The 20,107-nt window shown below is 34.1% G+C and overlaps 1 protein-coding gene, 1 long non-coding RNA gene and 1 other non-coding gene across 4 annotated transcripts in view; 2 read left to right on the forward strand and 1 right to left on the reverse strand.

The window, feature by feature from the left end:
- Fkbp14 (peptidyl-prolyl cis-trans isomerase Fkb14) overlaps positions 1-16,940 on the reverse strand; it is a 54,880-nt gene extending 37,940 nt beyond the window's left edge. The window contains exon 1 of one of the 2 annotated variants that reach the window (XM_073074631.1): positions 16,666-16,940. In XM_073074631.1, the coding sequence (XP_072930732.1) occupies positions 16,666-16,853 (188 nt within the window). In that variant the 5' untranslated portion in view covers positions 16,854-16,940. The remainder of the gene's footprint in view (positions 1-16,665) is intronic. The other variant, XM_073074632.1, reaches the window with a different exon arrangement.
- Positions 12,554-12,626, forward strand: TRNAV-CAC (transfer RNA valine (anticodon CAC)). The gene has a single exon. It is a non-coding gene; the product is annotated as a tRNA-Val (tRNA).
- LOC140743405 (uncharacterized) lies at positions 13,667-14,851 on the forward strand. The gene is made up of 2 exons (XR_012102462.1): positions 13,667-13,850; positions 14,662-14,851. It is a non-coding gene; the product is annotated as an uncharacterized LOC140743405 (long non-coding RNA).
- Positions 16,941-20,107: the final 3,167 nt, after the last annotated feature.

The raw sequence follows: 20,107 nt of genomic DNA on the forward strand, positions 1-20,107 counted from the left end.
ATTTCAAGATTTAGTGCAAGTTAATTTTACTAGCGTTTTAGGCAGGCATTTGTATTGCACTAAAGGCAAATTGTGTGTGTTAATTTTAGGGACTGTAACGCTCCTGAAACAATATACCTATTTGGGTACATATCAGATTATAATATGCACTGTACCTTAGTATAGCTGCTGAAAAAAAGAAATTTACATATGTAATGAAATTGAAAAATCTCAAAATTGTTACTACTGTTACATACCTTAACACATTTTTAATACCTTATCAATATTTTGGGATCTACATTTAGATAAGTCCGAGCACATAAAACTCCAAGTTAGTTTTTAACTTGTTCCTTTAGTACGGCGCATACAAAATATTTTAAAATAATGTTCAGGTCTGCTGCTCGTTCAACTGGACATTTCTTATTTGAATTGTAGAGGCTTCTTAAGAAACTTGACGATAGTTGGTTCATGTACTTATTGTCTCTAGTTATCAAAACGGGACACTGCGCGATGGATACATTTTAAATTGTACACTTTTTTATAATATAGGAGTAACAGACGAGCATACAATCCATCTGGTAACTGGCTACTGCCGCCCATGGACATCTGTAATCAACCCCAGATAGGATTAGATATTCCTACCTGAGGTCGGTTACAGACGCGCCGCTACCCCTGAAGACTAAGCTGGAACGCCTCGATAAACTATGTCTGCCTTACCACACCTATCCAACCAGAACACAGCGCTTAACGCTGCTGTTATGAGGCAGAAATAAGGGTTGCGGTGGTGTCGCCGAGTCGAACCACAAAGGGTTCTACCACCTTCAAACGTCAATATGTTGAGAAAATTAGATGTCTGTGTAACAAATTTCTTGCATCTTACGTTATATGCTTATCTCAGAAAGATCTGAACTAAACCGAATTTAAAGAGCCTTTCACTAAAATTTAATAGACTTTATTGGAAATGAAGACAAACGTTTACTCCACAAATTTAAAAATTTTGGTTATTAACTACTTATGGGTCCATGGGTGCTTACCGCGGAGAGTTTTAATGCGGCTATAATAATAGTGAAGTGTTTATTATTTATTCATTTAGTAGTAATGGAGTCTGTGTACGTTATTCGCGAGAGAACAGGTTATTTTATTAAAATATTTCAGAATTGGATGCGCCGCTCCCATATGTAGTCAACCTTCATTGTTTCTCTGTTCACGGCATTTGCTGCCAAAGCCAATCGATATGCGGCCTGATTGAGCCATAAATTTAGTTCAATCTACATTTCGACAATGGCAGCTCCCATACAACAACTATCAACGTTGTACGTTGCAGTGTGGTCACCGTTCTGACTTTTAGAATGAATGACCTTATGAGTAATTCACAGTTGCAAACATTGATCTATAACTACGTCATTGATTGCAAACTCAGCGATGTTGTGAAATTATTGATGCACAATATTGTTTACATATTTTTCTATACTTTTACATCTATAACCTAATGTGTGGGGTACCTATCTTAGTTACAATGTGTTTTCTCTATTTAAAACTACTATGAACTTTCAAAATCGCACAGTTTAAGTTACCGACATATATGTTCGAATTGCAACAAAAGGATTTCCTACATAATTGGCTTGTAGATACGTAACTTTTTAGGGAAATTTATGCAGTCCATCATAATAACAAGAATTAAAAGAAAGCCTCGTACAACTATGTCTGCCTTTCATCTTTCAAACAGCTCTAAAAAGTACCAAAATATTCAGTATGAAATTCTGTAATTCTTCCTTAAACATAGGAATACGCACCTCATCAGAAGCACGGTACTCTCAGCACCTCTCAGTGCTCGGACGCCATCTAACAAAAAGCATACATCTAAATTCGTTTTTCACATCAAAACGCAAAGCCATTCAATTCGCATTTGCAGCTTTCGCAGCGCGAGCGCTTCTGTATGCTTTTTGCTAGAGGCAATTAATTTTGTGGGAAACGGATAAAGAATATTGTTAATTTTGGCCAGGGTTAGTTCCATTTTCAATAGAAGTTGTTATTTACGGTGTTCGCTCAGCTGTAATTTAAAGCGTGCGTTATACGTGAATAATTTGATATGGAATGCGATATAACTAAAGTATTATAATAATGTAAACAAGTGAATGAAGTAGCGCTTTCGAGATATGTGTCGGTACTTGACATTCACATCGATAAAACTGCGCAATCGATTAAACATCTCTTAAAATAGGTGCCTACACATTCAAGATAATGATGTTAAACAAATCGCAGTCACGTACACATTAATGAGAAAGTTATCGCATCTTACGTACAAAGACAAAAAACATTTTGCAGTTATTCTAGACTGCATACAAGCATTCAAGGTTACGAACAGGTTATCGGCGCCGCTCACTGATCAGGCTGTGACAAAACATTAATTAAATAGTTCGGTTATAAGAACTCGAAGGAAACATAACACAATAAGTTTATCAGAGGCGACCCCTTAATATTATCGATAGTTGAATATGAGCCACGTACGTAGTAACTATTACTTATCACTTATCGTGTAACCTTGATGAGTGAAACGGACTTTTGTAGTGATTTACTTGATTTACACTGTGGAACATGAAAAGCGTAATCAATTCGCTATTTATTGTCACGCTTATTTTACTATAGTAATAAAATGTTTGCGGGGTGCCACATATTTGTGTATTTTGAGGTACATTGGCATTAAAAGTATTTCTTATTAAAGTTATGTAAACTATTTCTTATGTGGGGACCGCTTTCAATATTTTTGATATTTATAGTATTTTTGGTACAACTTAAATATATTCACACATTGTATAAAAATGTCATGAATCTATTACAATTCAATAGATAGTCCTGTGATAGACAGACAGATGTTTTTATTTCTACCTAGAAACGCCTGTCCGTTCGTTGGTTACTGAACCCTAAAAAGCAGAAAGTATGTTTTATTCATTTTTTTTTTATAATATGCGAGTAGCAGACGAGCATGCAGTCCACCTGATGGTAAGTGGCTACTGCCGCCCATGGACATCTGTAATCAACATAACATGAGATTAGATATTCCTACCTGAGGCCGGCCACAGATGCGCCGCTACCTCTGAGGAATAAGCGGAAACGCGTCAAAAAAGTATGTCTCCCTTACCACACCCTTACAACCAGAACACAGCAGCGCATAACACTGATGTTATTTGGCACAAAGAGATGTGGCGGTGGTGCCACCGGAGTCGAACCACAAAGGGTTCCACTACGTTTAAATAAGTTCCAAATGAACATACGTATTTTGGACATAATGGACATATAATGGACAATGGAAATATTTTAAAGTAAAATATTTCCTTGTAAAATATTTTCTCGTCAAAGACAATAATGTAATGTGAATTTGGTTCATACCAAAAATGATTGTAAAATTTATTAAAAATAACGTATTACGACAACGTGCCATGGGTAGTAGAGTACCTGTCGAGCAAACACATGATGAATTATATTTCTGTCCTGTTTTTGTACTATTTTTAACCGACTTCAAAAACATTAAGAGGTTTCTCATTCGACCGTATTTATGTATTTTTTTTCTATATTTGTTCGGCGATAACTTCGTCGTTTATGAACCGATTTTGATGTTTTTTTTGTTGAAAAGAAGATATTTCCAAGGTAGTCACATTATAACGAAATCAGGGTCTGATGATGGTATACCAGAGAAATCGAGGGCAGCTTTCAAAAAACAACTTTCAACTTTAGGGACGACTAGTGCGTTTTCATCAAGTAGTTTTATTTATATATTTTTAATTAATATAAACGTTAGTATGTCATCATTAAAAAGGGTGTAAAAAAAGGAAGTCGGCGCTCATATAGGACACGCTGTTTACACCGTTATCTAACAAAATATATTGTACGCCGACTTCAGAACTATGTACTAAACCAACATTTACATATTTCAATTATTTTGTAGTGACATAGACGTCGGTTGTATTTATTGTTTTTTTTTGGTCTATTTGTGTGTCCATCGCATCCCCTGTATAGGGAATGGACGAGAGTCGAAAGCGTTGTAATATCAATACAGAAATATGAATCCAGTCGCAAGCCAGCCGCTTATTGACTGTAACTATTACTGGAAAATGGAAAGCAACTTTTATTTTTCCCATAGCCGTGTCGCTTATAAACAGAAAGAGGATGTACGGTACGTCTGATGTATCTTGGTATTACTGGAATATAACAACAAGAAAATCGTTATAAAACCGTGAATCCTTTATACGTATGTACAATCATATAGGAGGAGAGTTTGATAACCTGTATGTTATGTCTGTGTCTGCTTAGGCATTAATTAGATAGATTAGTCGAATCATCTTAAATTATATGTCATTTTATACTTTGATTTCAATAAATAAACATTTTAATGTTTAAGTATGTTTTTATTACTTATGCAACTTTCATACACGGTTTATTTTCAAATGAGTAATATGTAGTGGACACATTTTAATGTTTAAGTATGTTCTTAATTATATCGTTAATTTCCCATACATAGTCTACTTTCAAACGACAAATGTAAGTTTTCACATTTTTCATTATAAAAACCAGAAACACTTCAACCATTTCACAGATATCTCGAAGTTTCTTATCAGTTAGCTATGAGACACGTCAGATTAAATACAGACGCGGTAATCGATCCGACACGTCTCTGCGACTAGTCGCACGCCTGTTCGACTGCAACTAATCGATCGATCGCGCTGTGTATGTAAGTACTTATTAAACTTAATTAATTTACCTGAAACGTACGTAGTTCAGGATTGCGTTCATACGTAAGATTCCCCAATCTTATCCTTGGTTTACCATGTACGTGAATTTGGTGATCCGTTTCGTTTCGTCTCTAGGGAAGTCGATTTTAATCGATTGAAACGATTCGAGTACACTCCTCATTACAACGCGAATTTGTGTTATGATATTCCATTAAATATGCGTTGTCTGATTTATGTTTAACCGAATATCTGACCTAAGTTTAATGTACTAATGGCCATCGGAAATCAAAATGTTCAGCTCGTAATTATTACGATGGTGATATAGAATATCCTTGTGTCCAGTTTTCCGCGTAGGAAGTACGCACTAAGCCTCGCCATCACATTGTTTCTATAATTCAAGTAATTAAGCCCATTTGATGGATTGTATGTCGAATCAGATAATAATATTAATAGTGTCATAATTGCATTTATCAGTGATCTCGCGAGAACTCAAACTTTTGTTCCAACAACAACAATAGCTGCGCAATATCCCTGCACAATGTAATGGAATACAATCGAAAATAAAAGCAAAATAATTTTCGAGTATATTTAAATGTATGTAATTTAAATTGACCTATGATTTCAATTCAGAATTCAAAGCCCTCAACGCCGCACAAAGCAGTGGATTTACTTTTTCAATAAACACTGGTGATAAAGAGCTGAATGGAAAATCGCTCTTAGTTCCTATTAAGTTAATCTAGTCTGTCTAGATATGGTAATTCAATTAAAAGTCTAAGCCAAGTTTCACTGCAATCCTTTCTTAAGATTTTATCAAACATCACTTTTAATATAATTTTTTAACCTTTTTTTCTTTTTCAATATTAAGTACGTTTAATGCTGAGAGGATCATATGCGTTTTTACCTTTCGTTAAAAAACAGAATTGCTCCAAAAGTAATTTGGAAGCAACAAAGGTGTTAAATAATCAGTATCGTGAAAAAAGGTTCAGTTGCCAAGTACATATTCAAACGTGAAGCAATGGGGGCTGGATACGCCGCTCGTATTTACTTAATTAATTATCGGGATCGTTTTCCGAAATCCCTCCACATTTGAAACTTAATTTTCTTTTAGACGATTGGGAACTTTCTCATTAAATTTCTATCAGTGCGCCGGCGATCGTACAAACACAAATACAAAGTAATCAAAATTGTTAATGAAACCTTCTCTGAATGCGAACAAAATTAATTACTATCGATGGTCGCAGTTCTCGCGATCTGAGTTTAACGGGATTGCACAGTTGTCTATCACAACCGCTGAATATATCATGTACTTGTATATTTCTAAAGATTTAGCCGATTAGACGTATATACCCTAGCGTTATACGATAGCGGCATGGAACTAAAAAATAAATGCCATCTCACTTATTTTGCAGTGGTGCAGTGATAAAATGAACGCAACATTTTGCTATTAGCAGCCATAGAAATAAGTGCATTTTGAAAATTTAAAGTGTCTACTCTTTACGGTTCAATAGGGTTTTAAAAAAGTCCTTTTTACGGGTTCCTACTTACCTTTAGAATAGTCAAACCACTGAAGGATTAATTTTATATTTTTAATTTATTCACATTTTAAAGTTTCGCTGTCAATTTTACTGCCTTTGCGAATATTAAATGTTGCTTTCTGATGAAATATATTTGGAATAAAAAACTATCTCTATTTACCATTACTCGTATGTAACACACGTCACTTGCGGTGAAAGCGGTTATGTGATACCCTTAATTTTATGTATACTAGTATGCTTAAAATAACACTTCAATTTATATAAGGCACTCGCATGATTTTTTCACACTGAATGTGTTCATATTCCATACATTGTATAAAGGGATTGCTGTTTTAAATAAGCCCATTGTATGTTTTATGTGACACTGTGGTTATACAGACCGAATGTAACACATACTGACAGACTTATATCCTCGACACATTACGCAGAGTTTAAACAGGTATCTACTCAAGTTTGCATCACTGCACGTTGGTGTTACCAACGACATTATTATTTCCATATTACTACGATGTTAAGCAAACAATAATAACGAAACTTTATGTATGGAAGATATTAAGATTTGCACAACGTTAAGCAATACTTATTTTTTTAATACCTAACGAATCAAGAAATCAAGAGGAGTGGTCGATTATTATTTTAAGCTATTAAGTTGAATGCCAAAAAGTCACGTGAGATAATTGTGCACATTTTTTTGAATTTTCGAAGTGATGTGCATTAGTCTATTCTATTGCATTAAGAAACTTTCTCAACAGTTGGCTTTTACAAAATATTTGAGTTAAATTCATAATATGGAAGGTGGTAGAGCAAGGGCATAAAGGTGTGGTATTACTCCGGAGGCAACACAGCCACCCCTATTCTGCGTAATGACAGCATTGGTAAACGTTGCTGTGTTCCTGTATGAACGGTGTGGAAAGAAATAATTATCTGAGGCGTTCCAACTTAGTCCAGAGGGATAGCAATGTGGCCAAATTCAAGTAGGGTCTCATTTATCTAGGGTTGATTACACATGTCCACAAGCGGCAGTTGCCACTTACCTTTAGGTGGACTATACGCTCGTTCTATTAAAAAGAGGTATATAAACTATTCCAGAAGGCAAGACAATAAGAATCTGGAAGAATTCAGATAAATGTAACTGGCGTTCCTGAGCTGGTAACCGTAGAAATGCGAAAGATGAAGATTTGTCTCCACCCGTTGCGCAGTTACAGGTGACATAGATTATCGCGTTAGAGAATTGCATTACCTTATGCATATGAAAAGGCATTTGCAAAATCTCACGCTCTTGTGAAGCAACTATTAAAGTTTACTGCACTTACATTGGTATATTCAGCCTTGATGCGGATGCTTGTAAGTTTAATAAGTTTCATATTAAGTTTGAAACATTTAAATAAGGTAAGTCGGGTAATAGCGCCGCTAGAGTCGTATGTTTCAAATTGCTGGCAATTTTCAAAAACAAAATTATAATTATTAAAGTAATCACGCCGTGTGTTCCACCTGTTGTGTCTAAAACTATTTATAATTCTTTCTCAACGGCTATTGTTTTGTAGCTACAACCAATTGAATTGTGATTTCTTGAGAAATGTTGACAAGCAAAATGCCGTAGTAACAATGGCTGCTGCACCATTTAATTATACATTGTACATTGTAACTGCATAAAAGTTATACCTCCGTACTAGAAAATAGGAACAGTTTTAGCATGTGGTTTTTGTGGACATTCAACCTAAGCTTTCTTTGTCATCCGGGCTTAGAGCATCTTCGATAATCCGCTGAGATAATTAAAAAGTTTCGAAAGCAGCCAGTGATACGCGCCAGGCTATACATGATACTAGAAGAACGTTCTTCCATTTTATATGTAATTTGGTGAAAGTTGTGGCTGAGAACAACTTTTTACTAAACTTTGGATCTAAAATTTCTTTCCGAAATAAGTCTATTTTTTCTCTTACAGCTTAATTCGTCTGCTCATAAAGTTCTTTCTGAAAGTGTAAGTCTCGTTACGATCGGTTCAGTAGGTCTCAATACTCGCCCTAACAGACAGATTTAAAAGTAGACACAAAGTAATACTTATACTTGCTATTATACTTTGACCAAAGATAAGAGAAATTGTTTTTATTTCGGAATCAGAGCTAGTTACTATTCGTACTTCATTGTCTGTACAAAATAAATGTTTTAAGTAGCATCTGCATAAAACGTAACGGTTACCTCGGTAAATCGGTGTTTACGAATAAAGAATTACAATTATCCAGCAGGCCCCGTTCCCATAACATTTAGTTTCACTGTAATGAAAGTTAGCCATTCTATGGTAGACGCGTTGCGAGAAAGAAAGCCGAATATAAATGATACATGCTTACGCTATGCATAAAATTTCTATACATATATAAGATTTCACTTTTTGAAATTAATTGTAAATACTAATCCGACGATAACGCGACAGTTATAGAAACTATTTGGAAAGATTATTTGATTATTTGTATAAAAAGCCTTTTAAAATATTACTCACATATTAAATTATCCACCTCAAACAGTTTAACTTGGACCCCGCACGCCGAGTTCTTCTCATGCACGGCGGTTTATCATGAGATTTCCTTGAGCCATAACATTCCTACTAATTTCCTTATGTCGTATTGATTTAGCGTTGCATCCGGCCTTAGAACTACGTGTCGTGAAAATTCCTAGTTACGATCAACGTACGAGCATGGTATGGTGAACATATTTTCCAGATTTTTCTGAGTTGCAAGGAGATGATACATTTAACAATCCAAGTGAAATTAAATCCTTCACGTTTTTGTCGAAGACATCTAAATAGTTATAACTTATTCATAAACAAGGACTAAGTGAGGCAATGGTAGCGATGAAACGAAACACGTTTATGCTGTTTAACCAACGTAAAATTAAGAATCTGGATAATTATACGTAAAATTTTCACACTCACATAAACGATAATAACAAAAGTTTGTGCCGAGTTTATGAAACAGGCGCAACTTTTGCCAGCTAATCACACATCTTCGTCGGAATTTGGGATTTCTCACTGCGTGTACCTACAGCGACTCCACACTCGGTATAATTTCCACCCTGCAACATATTCAACGCATGCCGGTGTGGCAGTAGTCGAAGTTGTAGGATTTTACTGTAAACTTTTGTAAATTAAAAGCGCAAATTAATTTGTTTATCGTGTGCTCGCAAAATCTTACAACGCAGTTACTACCTATTCTGAAGTTTTCCCACTTCTTCTGGGGAATTACAATTGTTTAATTTTAAGTTTGGACGAGACATTCAAATAGTGTTGTGCAATGTCTGAGTCCTTTTTATTGGTTGAGCGTTAATTAAATTATTTTATGTTTTGCTTAGTTTTAATTAGTTTTGATGCATTACATTATAGTTTTAGTGCATATGTTCCTTTTCATTTAAGCTTACGTATGTGTCGGGAATTATGAGTATCTCAACAAGGAAAAACGAAGAGGGCCCGTCAATGCATCTTCCCAATCAGGATTTTACCGCAACAAAAAATTTCTATACTTAGAAAAATCAATAATTATGCCTTTAGCTTTAGCTGTAAGCCGCATATGGCTGATCATACGATGTTACTTAATTGCCTTCACATGTACATCCTAGACGCTGGAAATAAAATTTCCGTTTGCCTGCGAGACGTAGGTTAAAAATAAAATTTAGATATCCGATACAGGGTAATCGTCTTTCATCTAGACTCGTCGCACGGACGGCCAGACTCATTTCAATTTATAATATCGTCGATTTTTTCTCGTAAAACAAGTTACGTACCAACAGTCCACCTGATGTTAAGTAGACACTTCGCGCACACTAACCAATATACATTAAAATGTCCTCCAAATTGTAGTCAATGTAGTTATTATATTTCCCTTGCAATTATAAATATATCTATACTTATAATAAATCTGTAGAGAGGTCAATTCTGTACATGAAATATATTTCCAAAATAAGTACCACGGGTGATTAGGGATCGATACTGATGCCAAAAATGCAATCAGTAAATTTTTTGTATGTCTGTCTGTCTGTCTGTCGGTCTGTCTGTCTGTCCGTATAACCGTTATAGAAACAAAAACTACTCGACGGATTTTAACGAAACTTGGTACAATTATTTTTCATACTCCTGAGCTGGTTATAGTATACTTTTCATCACGCCACAATCAATAGGAGCAGAGCAGTGATGGGAAATGTTGGGAAAATGGGAGAAGATACTCCATTTTTTAAGCTTTCGTCGCGTATGAAACCTTAATGGTTAAAGCTACACAGAAATGATGTATGACGGAAATGTTCTCCTTAAAATTATATAAAAAATATCCCACGACAGCATATGTCTATCTTTTATGGTTGACTTACAATAACACGTGTAACTCCCGATAGCTTAGCAGTTCCAAGTTTTTTGATTATATTTGTCTACTCCTACGTTTATAACACTCTCAGTCATCCCTAATTAAAAAAGTTGTGATAAAAGATAAGGGTTGTTCACCCTTAATATTTTTTATTCATATGGCAACACAACGTTTGCCGGGTCCAGCTAGTATTAAAATAAAATAGTCATGAATTTACAGATCGATATTTATGCAGTAAAATACCGTTAAATTTTGATAGGAGTAGCAGACGAGCATGCCGTCCACCTGATGGTAAGTGGCTACTGGCGTCCATGGACATCCGTAATCAACCCTAGATAGGATTAGATATTCCTGAGGACTAAGCTGGAACCGCCTCGAATAAGTATGTCTCCCTTATCACACCCTCCAAACCAGAACACAGCAGCGCTTAACACTGCTGTTATGAGGCAGAAAAAGGTGTGGCGGCAGCACGGCAGCTAAGCAAACAAACCGCTACTTAAGAGAATAATAACAGACAATTTCAAATATCATTGAATCAATATATTCTCAATGTCAAAACATGTGGAACAAATTTTGGTCTTATTAAAAATGTGGTAAAATTGAAAATGGCACTTGAAAAATCGTATGGTTTAGTAAGGTTAATAAAAAACATCATAAAGGCTTAAGCAATTAGGGTTCCATTAGTTTTATTTTTATAGGGTCTCAATAATTTAATGGGTACTTAAGTAAGTTGACGATTTGTTGCAATTATCAACCCATTACTGTCCCACTGCTGGGCACGGGTCTCCTCTCAGAGTAGGTTTAGGCCATGGTCCACCGCGCTGGCCAAGTGCGTATTGGTAGACTTCACACACCTTTGAGAACTTTTTTAATAAATACTCTTCAATCGTGTCGGTTTTCTCATGTTTTACTTCATTCTAACAAGCAATAATTAATTACTAATACGAGTATAACTTTGAAAAATGGTAACCTGAGATTCAAACCTTGGACCTCCCGATTAAGAGGCCGAGTTTCAACCACTGTTATAGTTGGGGAGCCCAAGAGGGGATTTCGGGAGTGTCTCGAGCGCGTCAGACTAAGATATGCGAGATACCTTACACCCTGTAGAGTATCCTAAACCATAAATGAGCTTTCTATGTCAGGGGTTTACGGAATCAAAAAATCGATCACTGGACATGCTCGAGCGTGGTCAATTTTATTTTTAATATAAAGGAAATAATGTTAGAAACGGGAAACATAATCTGCCGATTACCACACGTCGAAGTAGTGAAAAAAGTCTTTTAAAAAAAATCATCCTGTATTATTATGCTATCTGATAGTGTCACTTATTAGCATGAATCCCTGGGAAGTAATGATGCATCACAAACTTAAAGAAAAGGCTCATTTTTAGGAAAATACATTATTCTTCATACAGTTTCATACAAATTTTTTTTTCAAATCGTCAGAATAAGAAAACCCTCCGCTGAATCGAAAAATATTATATAACCTTTTCTTCATTCTAATGTCTATTCTAGACAATCGTATAGGTCCCAATGACGCTCGAGATCCTACACATTTAGCATCGTTAGCTCCCCTACCATACTACATATGTATAACAATAAAATATTTAGAGGTAATGTACTGAGTCAACGCATTGAGTTTTAAATTTTAATCTTTAAATAAAACTAAATTTGGAATACGTCATCATCATCAACCCATCACTGTCCCACTGCTGGGCACGGGTCTTCTCAGAAGGACAGTCTACCGCCCTGGCCAAGGGCGAATTGGTAGACTTACCATCAGGTGGACTACATGTCCACCTGATGGTAAGTGGTAAGTGGCCCCTTACCATCAGATGGACTACATACTCGCCTGCTACTCCTGTATAATAAAAATACGTATATAAAAAAATAGAGATAATACGAGTATAGGCAATTTTTCAGGTTACTATGTATTATATGTGTACAACATTTTCGCAACCATTTTCAACGTTCCCGTAGTGTAGCGGTTATCACGTGTGCTTCACACGCACAAGGTCCCCGGTTCGATCCCGGGCGGGAACAATACTAGCACGGTATACAGTCATTTTTATTTAATTCTAAAACATTTAAACATTAATTAATTTTACTAATTATTGTTTTTTTTATTATTAGAATTTTTTTTATAAACGATTACAATGTTTTCAAATACTTTTATATTAAAATAAAATAATCATGAATTTACATATCGATATTTATGCAGTAAAATACCGTAAAATTTTGAATTTTGAAATAGGTAAAATATTATTTGAGAAATTAGTAGGTACTCAAAGGGTGAAACTGGAACTCTATTACTAAGACTCCGCCTTCTGTCCGTCTACCACAGGGATATATCTCATGCACCGTAATAAAAAGAAACATGATTTTTTAACAGAATATGTATAATAAACAAACAACAAGTAAAAAAGACTTAAAAATAAAATAAAATAATAATAAATATAGTTCAAAAAACTAAAAACACGCTTTTATGATAAAATCAACTAAAAAGTAGAAAAGTATTCTATTTCATTATTTCATACATGCAGGGTAAGATAAGGATGTATGTTGATCTCTTTCTAATGAAAAACGGAGTAACTCACTGACAAACATACAAGTGAAGCTAATATAAAGCGTGTAAAAATACAAGTAACCTATATCTATCACCATAAACGTAGACAGTTCAGTTTTTAAAATTCTTACTAAGCCTTATTAATATTATCCGAAAGTAACTCTGTCTGTCTGGTCTTCTTCACGCCTAAACCACTGAACTGATTTTAATGAAATTTTGTACAAAGGTAGTCTGAGACCCGAAAAAGGACATAGGATAGTTTTTATCCCGGAAATCCCACGGGAACTAGGGAACTAGGGATGGCGATCTAAGATCGATTAATCAGAGAATCGATCTTTTGGACCCAAAACATCGATTATATAATCGATATTAGTAAGGATTGAATCGTAAACTATGCATTTGATCAAGTGATGATCATTAGCAAAGTTGAAGGTACGAACTTACAGTTTTATGTATGTTAGTATGTTATATCATTTTCTTTTAAACGCGGGCGAAGCCGCGGGTAAAAACTAGTTTAAAATAAAATAGTTTAGATAAGCGCCAATTTTCCATTTCCTTGCGTCTATTGTTAACACGTATCTCATATTAACATCAAGGTGGTCACGACACACTCTTTGTGTGAATATCAAGAACAAAATGATATACAGAACAAAAGGAATATGTGGACCATGGGAGCAAATAAACCAAGAATAAGTATTGAGGTTACATGTATCAAAGAGTTAGAATAAGAGACAAAAACAAGACTATAATAAACGATTACTTAGTAACTTCCTATCTTTTACACCATTATACCTGTTCCTGCCGTATGTGATGTGCTGTTGTGTTCCATCAAACATTTGGTGAAGCTATTTATTGTGGTGGTGGTATGTATGGTGGTGTATATTTTTAATTTTTGCATCTGCATGCATCCTTTGAGGGAGGGAGGGTGGTACATACTGCATGGTTTAAAATATATACCATCATACATATTTGTAGCGGATTGTTGCGAAGTAGTTTTAATCTTAACTTAATAGCATGGATTTCCGCAAAGTAACGCCTGATACAATTAACAAGCTATTTATTTGTAGGTATATATGGCGACATTTATATAAAGTTAACTTCCCATAGCTAGGACCGCATTTCTTATCGACTTCAGGTAGACCTAACGCCTATTTTAAGTTAAAAACGTAGGTTTTTATCAGCTGCTATAACCTTAGCGTTAACCACATAAAAAGACAAAGGCAAAATAGTTTAGTACCATTATTTTTCCTTTCTTAACCCTTTCACTTCCATATATACATAAATAAACAATTCATGAGATTTCGATTTATTAATAAAGTATGTTTCCCTAAAACCTTTTTGAACGATTAAATTTATGGTTGAATTTTAAAAAACCTGAACAAAAGTAGTATGTACCTTGAAATGGCCTTCGTGCCCGTCTGCTTCTTTAACGAATACAAATAAATAAAAATATGTGTCTGTAACCAAAAATATTTGCCATTTTCTAAGCTTGTGATTTTTGTCTATTTATAGGTGTAAAACTTGTGTAACCTAATGGAGAAGACCAGACTGTGATGAATATGAAATAATATAATTGTTTTTTGATTATTGTTTTATTACGTTATTATTGAAGCGCGATTCCTTTTGTAAAATGTTTTTCTAAGTAATTTTCCTTTTCAATGAAACAATATAAAATATCTTTTTTTATTGATTTCAAAAATTTTATCTATTGTTTTATTGCACTTGTTTTAGTAATGCCCAAAATTTGTTTATATCTACATAAATGAAATATCTAACAAAGCATGATTCATCGTACTGCATATTACATTATATCGTTATAAAATGTAATTAGGCCGGAGCTGTGCTGTATACTGAACACTACTAATCATATCCACGGATACATAAGTGTAGATAATGTTTCTATGTTAATTTTAAGTACTATCGGAATATTATGAATATATACGAATTATGCTGACGTGAGCATATTTATGATGAAATATCAGTATTTAGAAAAATAAAATATTTTTTACAAATCAGATTTAAAATAGAACATTACAATTTACCTCATTAAGGCTGTATAATAGACAAACTTCCATACATTATCGGAAATTTGTACCTCCCATTTTTAAATAGTCGATCAAATAAATGTACCTTACAAAGTGCATACTCATTTTAAATCGCATATGTACATAAATGATCTGTTCGCACAATTTTATTTCAGCAATAAAGCATTAATTGATATTGAATGCTTTATTTTCTGTGCTGCTTTAATAGTAGGTACTTGTTCGTATTAATGAGGAATTGCGAAATGGTGTGCAACGTACAAAAATAATTGAAACAGGAAAATTAAATTCCATTAAATTTTGTGTCAAAAATATTGAGAATGGAGAAGATTGAGGAATGAATACGGGATAAAAATCCGCAATTGCCGCGGTAATCTTATTATTCTTATACACAACTAAACCTCGAAAAATCTAAAAAGTTTCAATAAATCAACAACTTTACAAAATGAAAAAGTCTCTTAGAATGCTATTGATCGGAAGTGAAGTCCTCACTATGCATAGCATATACTGATTATCACAGATATGCAGTTTAACAGAAAGTGGTCACTCGGAGCACGACATTTACGGGAAGGAATCCTGCTGAGATCAGTCATATAAACATTTCCCCTATAAGTATATTTGCCTTACAATTTCAGATCGGACACGTCACGTGCAGTGCCCTTAGATATCTTCCGTACTTGAATCAGAGTCAAACGTGGTACTGCTCACTTTTAAGACATAAAACATGATTTTCAAAACATTAAAACAAACAAACGTCTGTTCCTTCTTGTTATTATATTAATCCCAACCAGTTAATATTGATTTTTAAATGGTTTGTAATTTTATTTAGCTGATAAAAGGACGTGCTTAGAAAAAGAGCTTTCATAGAAATTGCAATAGGCAAAATTTTACATAATTTTAAATTTTATATACATATATATGCAAAACATTTCGCTTGATAACTTGACGAGTAAAAATACCAAATGCGGAACCTGCTAATATATAAGGCCAGTTCCGTATAAGGTTAGGTACTTTGCACAATGAAGCTAAATATGTTTTTTCCTTACAGGCTATTCACATTACTAAGATGAAACTATTCATTATAACGCGTAACACAAGGTGGTTATTAGGATGCTAGGATTGTTAGAAATATTTTCTCATTATTATTGAGCAAAATCCTTGATAACCAAAGATATAGATAAAAAATAAATATTGTGAATCGATAAAAAAATATCTTACAACTATCGGAGTGCTATTTTTTTTAAATAAATATACATATTTTAGTTAGCATATTAATAATGTCTGTTTAAATAATGTCTGTTTCAATTTCTGTCCTAAATCTGATAAAGAAACGGGCACATTAAACTTACGAAATACCGATGCCTAGGAAACTTGATCTAAATAGGTATAAGCAAGATTGCTGACGGGAAATATTTTACATGTATAACGTGGTTAACAGACTTACAATTTTAAACTTTTTAATACAAATACATACCTGGAATCGAACTTGTGCCCGTCATCAAGCGTTCCGACGTAGTGCATGGTCAGCATATCGCCTTGTTTGGACTTGACAGTGCATCCTTCTGGTACGCTGACCACCTCGATCTTAAGTTCGGTGACCTCAGGACCGGCAAACGTGGCCCCAGCTAACGCCAGTACCACGAGAACGCAGCGTAACGTCATGGTGAAGTTACGAAAAGTTGGCGGCTATGCAGAAAACGTGCGCGCTCCCAACGACGGACGAGAACGAACTGGCTGAGCGGATTCCGCCAACTTCAAATTCGTATAAACTTTGCTGTTTGCCGCGCCTGTACTGTGCTATCAGCCGTGGCTTGATGTCTCTTTCCCGTTAACCGGTTAGCCAACATAGGAGGGAGATAAAAATAATTTTGTTTGTTTCGCGTGATGTGGGTGACGAGGCGCCTCATAGTGCTTGCCACGCACGCGAACAATGACGTGATCTCCTCATTCGCGGCAAACGAGGCGTTCCACTTTTACCCGAAACTTGATGGTAACTTTTAAAATTCATTATACAATTATCTATCTCCATGAATATCTTATGTGTCTTTACACGCCAACTTTAAGACTTGTAGAAGCGTAGCTTAAACAATTCAGATGTTTATTAAGTTATATAAAAAGATGAGGTAGATAACTCATCCTGGTACTTACTGATAATATAACTAATACTTAAAGCTCTAATTACTTACAAAAAATATAAATGTGTAAATTGCTTTTACAAATACCTATAAGGTTTGCAGAATGTTCTATTATTAGGTATCTTATTTGGCTAACATGAAATAAATAGATAATATTTAACTACATTACATACTATTTATACAGAGCTTTAGATTCCTTTAGTCAGTTACCTGTACATAAAAATACCTGTTCAAAAGTAGGTTAGACGCATACACTTATTTCAAGAAATGAAATAGATAAGTAAATGTTATTATTAACTATTGTTCAAATAAATAAACTATGTAGGTATAAGTTTATATTTGTAAGGATCATGCCAGAGATGAACTCACAGCCAAAACCGCTATACATAGAATTCTGAAAATTACACATAAATCTTTATATAGGTATATAGCGTCAGTACGCAATAGGTAAGGAATTTTGGAAAATCCACCCCGTTAGAGCTAGGGGTTGAAAGTTTGTTTGAAAATTCGACAATTTTTAAGCACTTTGAAAAAATTTAAGGCATTCTGGATATAAATAACTAGGTAAATATCTACCTTTTAATATTCCTTTCCACACAGAATTGCATAAAATTTGAGAATCCTTAAAAATCACCTTCCTATTAATGAATATCGGCTTCTATAGCTACCTTTACATTTAAGACATTTTCTCATAAACGTCTATTTTTAGATTTTATGCCGCTCTTTACGTTTGAGTGAGGTTCTGTGATCCACTGAGCAGTGTTCTCCCGTTAGTACTTAGATATACTATTTTGTTTCCGAACGTACTACCTACGTAATACTTAACAAATGTCTTAAAAATACTTATAGAAAACTTTTCTAGCTATCACAAAGAAAAATTACCTGCTGTGTTTTTAAGCTATGCATTTTACTTAAATTAACGGATAAAATACCGCAAATATTCTCTATTCACCAAGGGTTGACTGGTAGAGAATGTCATCAGGCATTAAGTTTGCCCTGTTGTACTTTAACTTTGTGTTAGTGTTACTATAAATATTAAATATATAAATAAATAAATAAAAAGAGACTTTCGTGAGTAAGGACATGTCGTCAGAATTGAAAAATCATGGAACCATATTTTTAATAGGTAGCTATCTGGAGAGCAGTAACGCGGGTTCAGTGCACCTGTCCTTAAGAGCACTTCCAACTAAGAGGATAAAGTCCGACTGCTGCCGCATGACAGCAAGACGACTGTCGTACTGCACATGGCAGGTTGTATTTTCCGTACCCAAAGGATAAAATCAGAATCCTATTACTAAGTCTTCGCTGTCTGTCCATCTGTCACAGATTTCATTTCAGTTAGTCTATTCATAAACACTAGACTTGTGCAAGTGTAATAAATAAATAAATCACATTTAAAAGAAAGTGAAAAAGCACTCTCTGATGCTTCGCATCATGAGTCGTGCAAAACAGTTGTTTTTGATATTTTGTTAAGTATACAGAGGAGTTATTATACAAAATAAAAACTAAGTTATAACTACATTAAATACCTATCTGACTTGATCAAGAGAAAAAAATGTAATAAGTTAAAAGCCAAGCGTCGAAAGAAATAAAACGAGTTGTTTTATTCGTAACGAAACACTGACATTTACATGATATAAATCTTATTTACAAGTATAATATCTCACTAATTACCTCATATACCATTACCCCAAAAATAAACTATTCAGTTACCTTTGTTTACAGGGTATATTATAACATGATCATATTTCATAACGGAGAAAAACAGGAGACTTAAGTACGTCCTTCTGATAGAAATCAGCTGATCATTAAGGTGACATTATTTTAAGAGAAAAAATATAGAAATATCAGAATCAGTGTCGGAAGTACAGCCAGCTATAAAAGTAGATGAATCGATTAAGGCTTCATAAATAAGTATAAACCCAAGCGTTCTTAAGTAGCTAAAGACAACTAGCACCATAATTATATTAACGTCATAAAGTTTCAAAAGTAGATGAATACTACGGTGTTAAAAGTAGCTGAATAGTGACATATCATATTCATAGATTAGTAAAGATACTTCGCCGCCTTGAAATTGAATGAAGCCACAAACGGCTTATTAGTAAGTTCCTTTTTTGAATTCTTGACAAATAAAAACATTTTTACAAAATTTACAAATAAATAACTAATACTGCGTAATTTACTGAATAAATAAATAATTATTTCAAATATTTTAGGGGCATTTTAGCACGAGGACTGGCAAAACTTTTTTACGCAACTATTTCAATTCTCAAAACTGGTTACTTTTTCTTGTTAGTGAGTAAGTAATCTTTACTAATCTATGATCATATTAGTGAAGTTAGCCATTTTGATCTGTTCATCTACTAATGAAGGTGACGAAAACAATATTCGAATTATATTCACTAAACTTTATTCATTATAATACTCGTATGTACCTGAATAGTAGGTAATAACTAGTAATATGAGAAAATCCCGACTAAAATTGACTAACATAAGAAATATGACTGTTAACTACATGAAAACGATTTGATAATAGTATAAAAGCCTTGTTACACACAAAGTCCCTAAAAAAATACTTAAAATTAGATTAGAACTAAAAATCATAACGTACTGAGTACCTACTAACATCTAAGTATTTTGATTAGAAGCTTCATACCTTGTTAGTTCCTATATGTGAGAGTCAAATCTTGCAAGTAATATGATAATCCTATTTATTCGACCAGTTTTACAACTTTTATTTTCGTTCTGGCATAAAATACAACTCTCCCGCCAAAAGCGTTC

The sequence above is a fragment of the Epargyreus clarus genome, unplaced genomic scaffold (assembly GCF_041222505.1).
Source record: "Epargyreus clarus isolate Ecla_fem2 unplaced genomic scaffold, WU_Ecla_fem_2.2 ptg000007l, whole genome shotgun sequence".
NCBI lineage: Eukaryota > Metazoa > Arthropoda > Insecta > Lepidoptera > Hesperiidae > Epargyreus > Epargyreus clarus.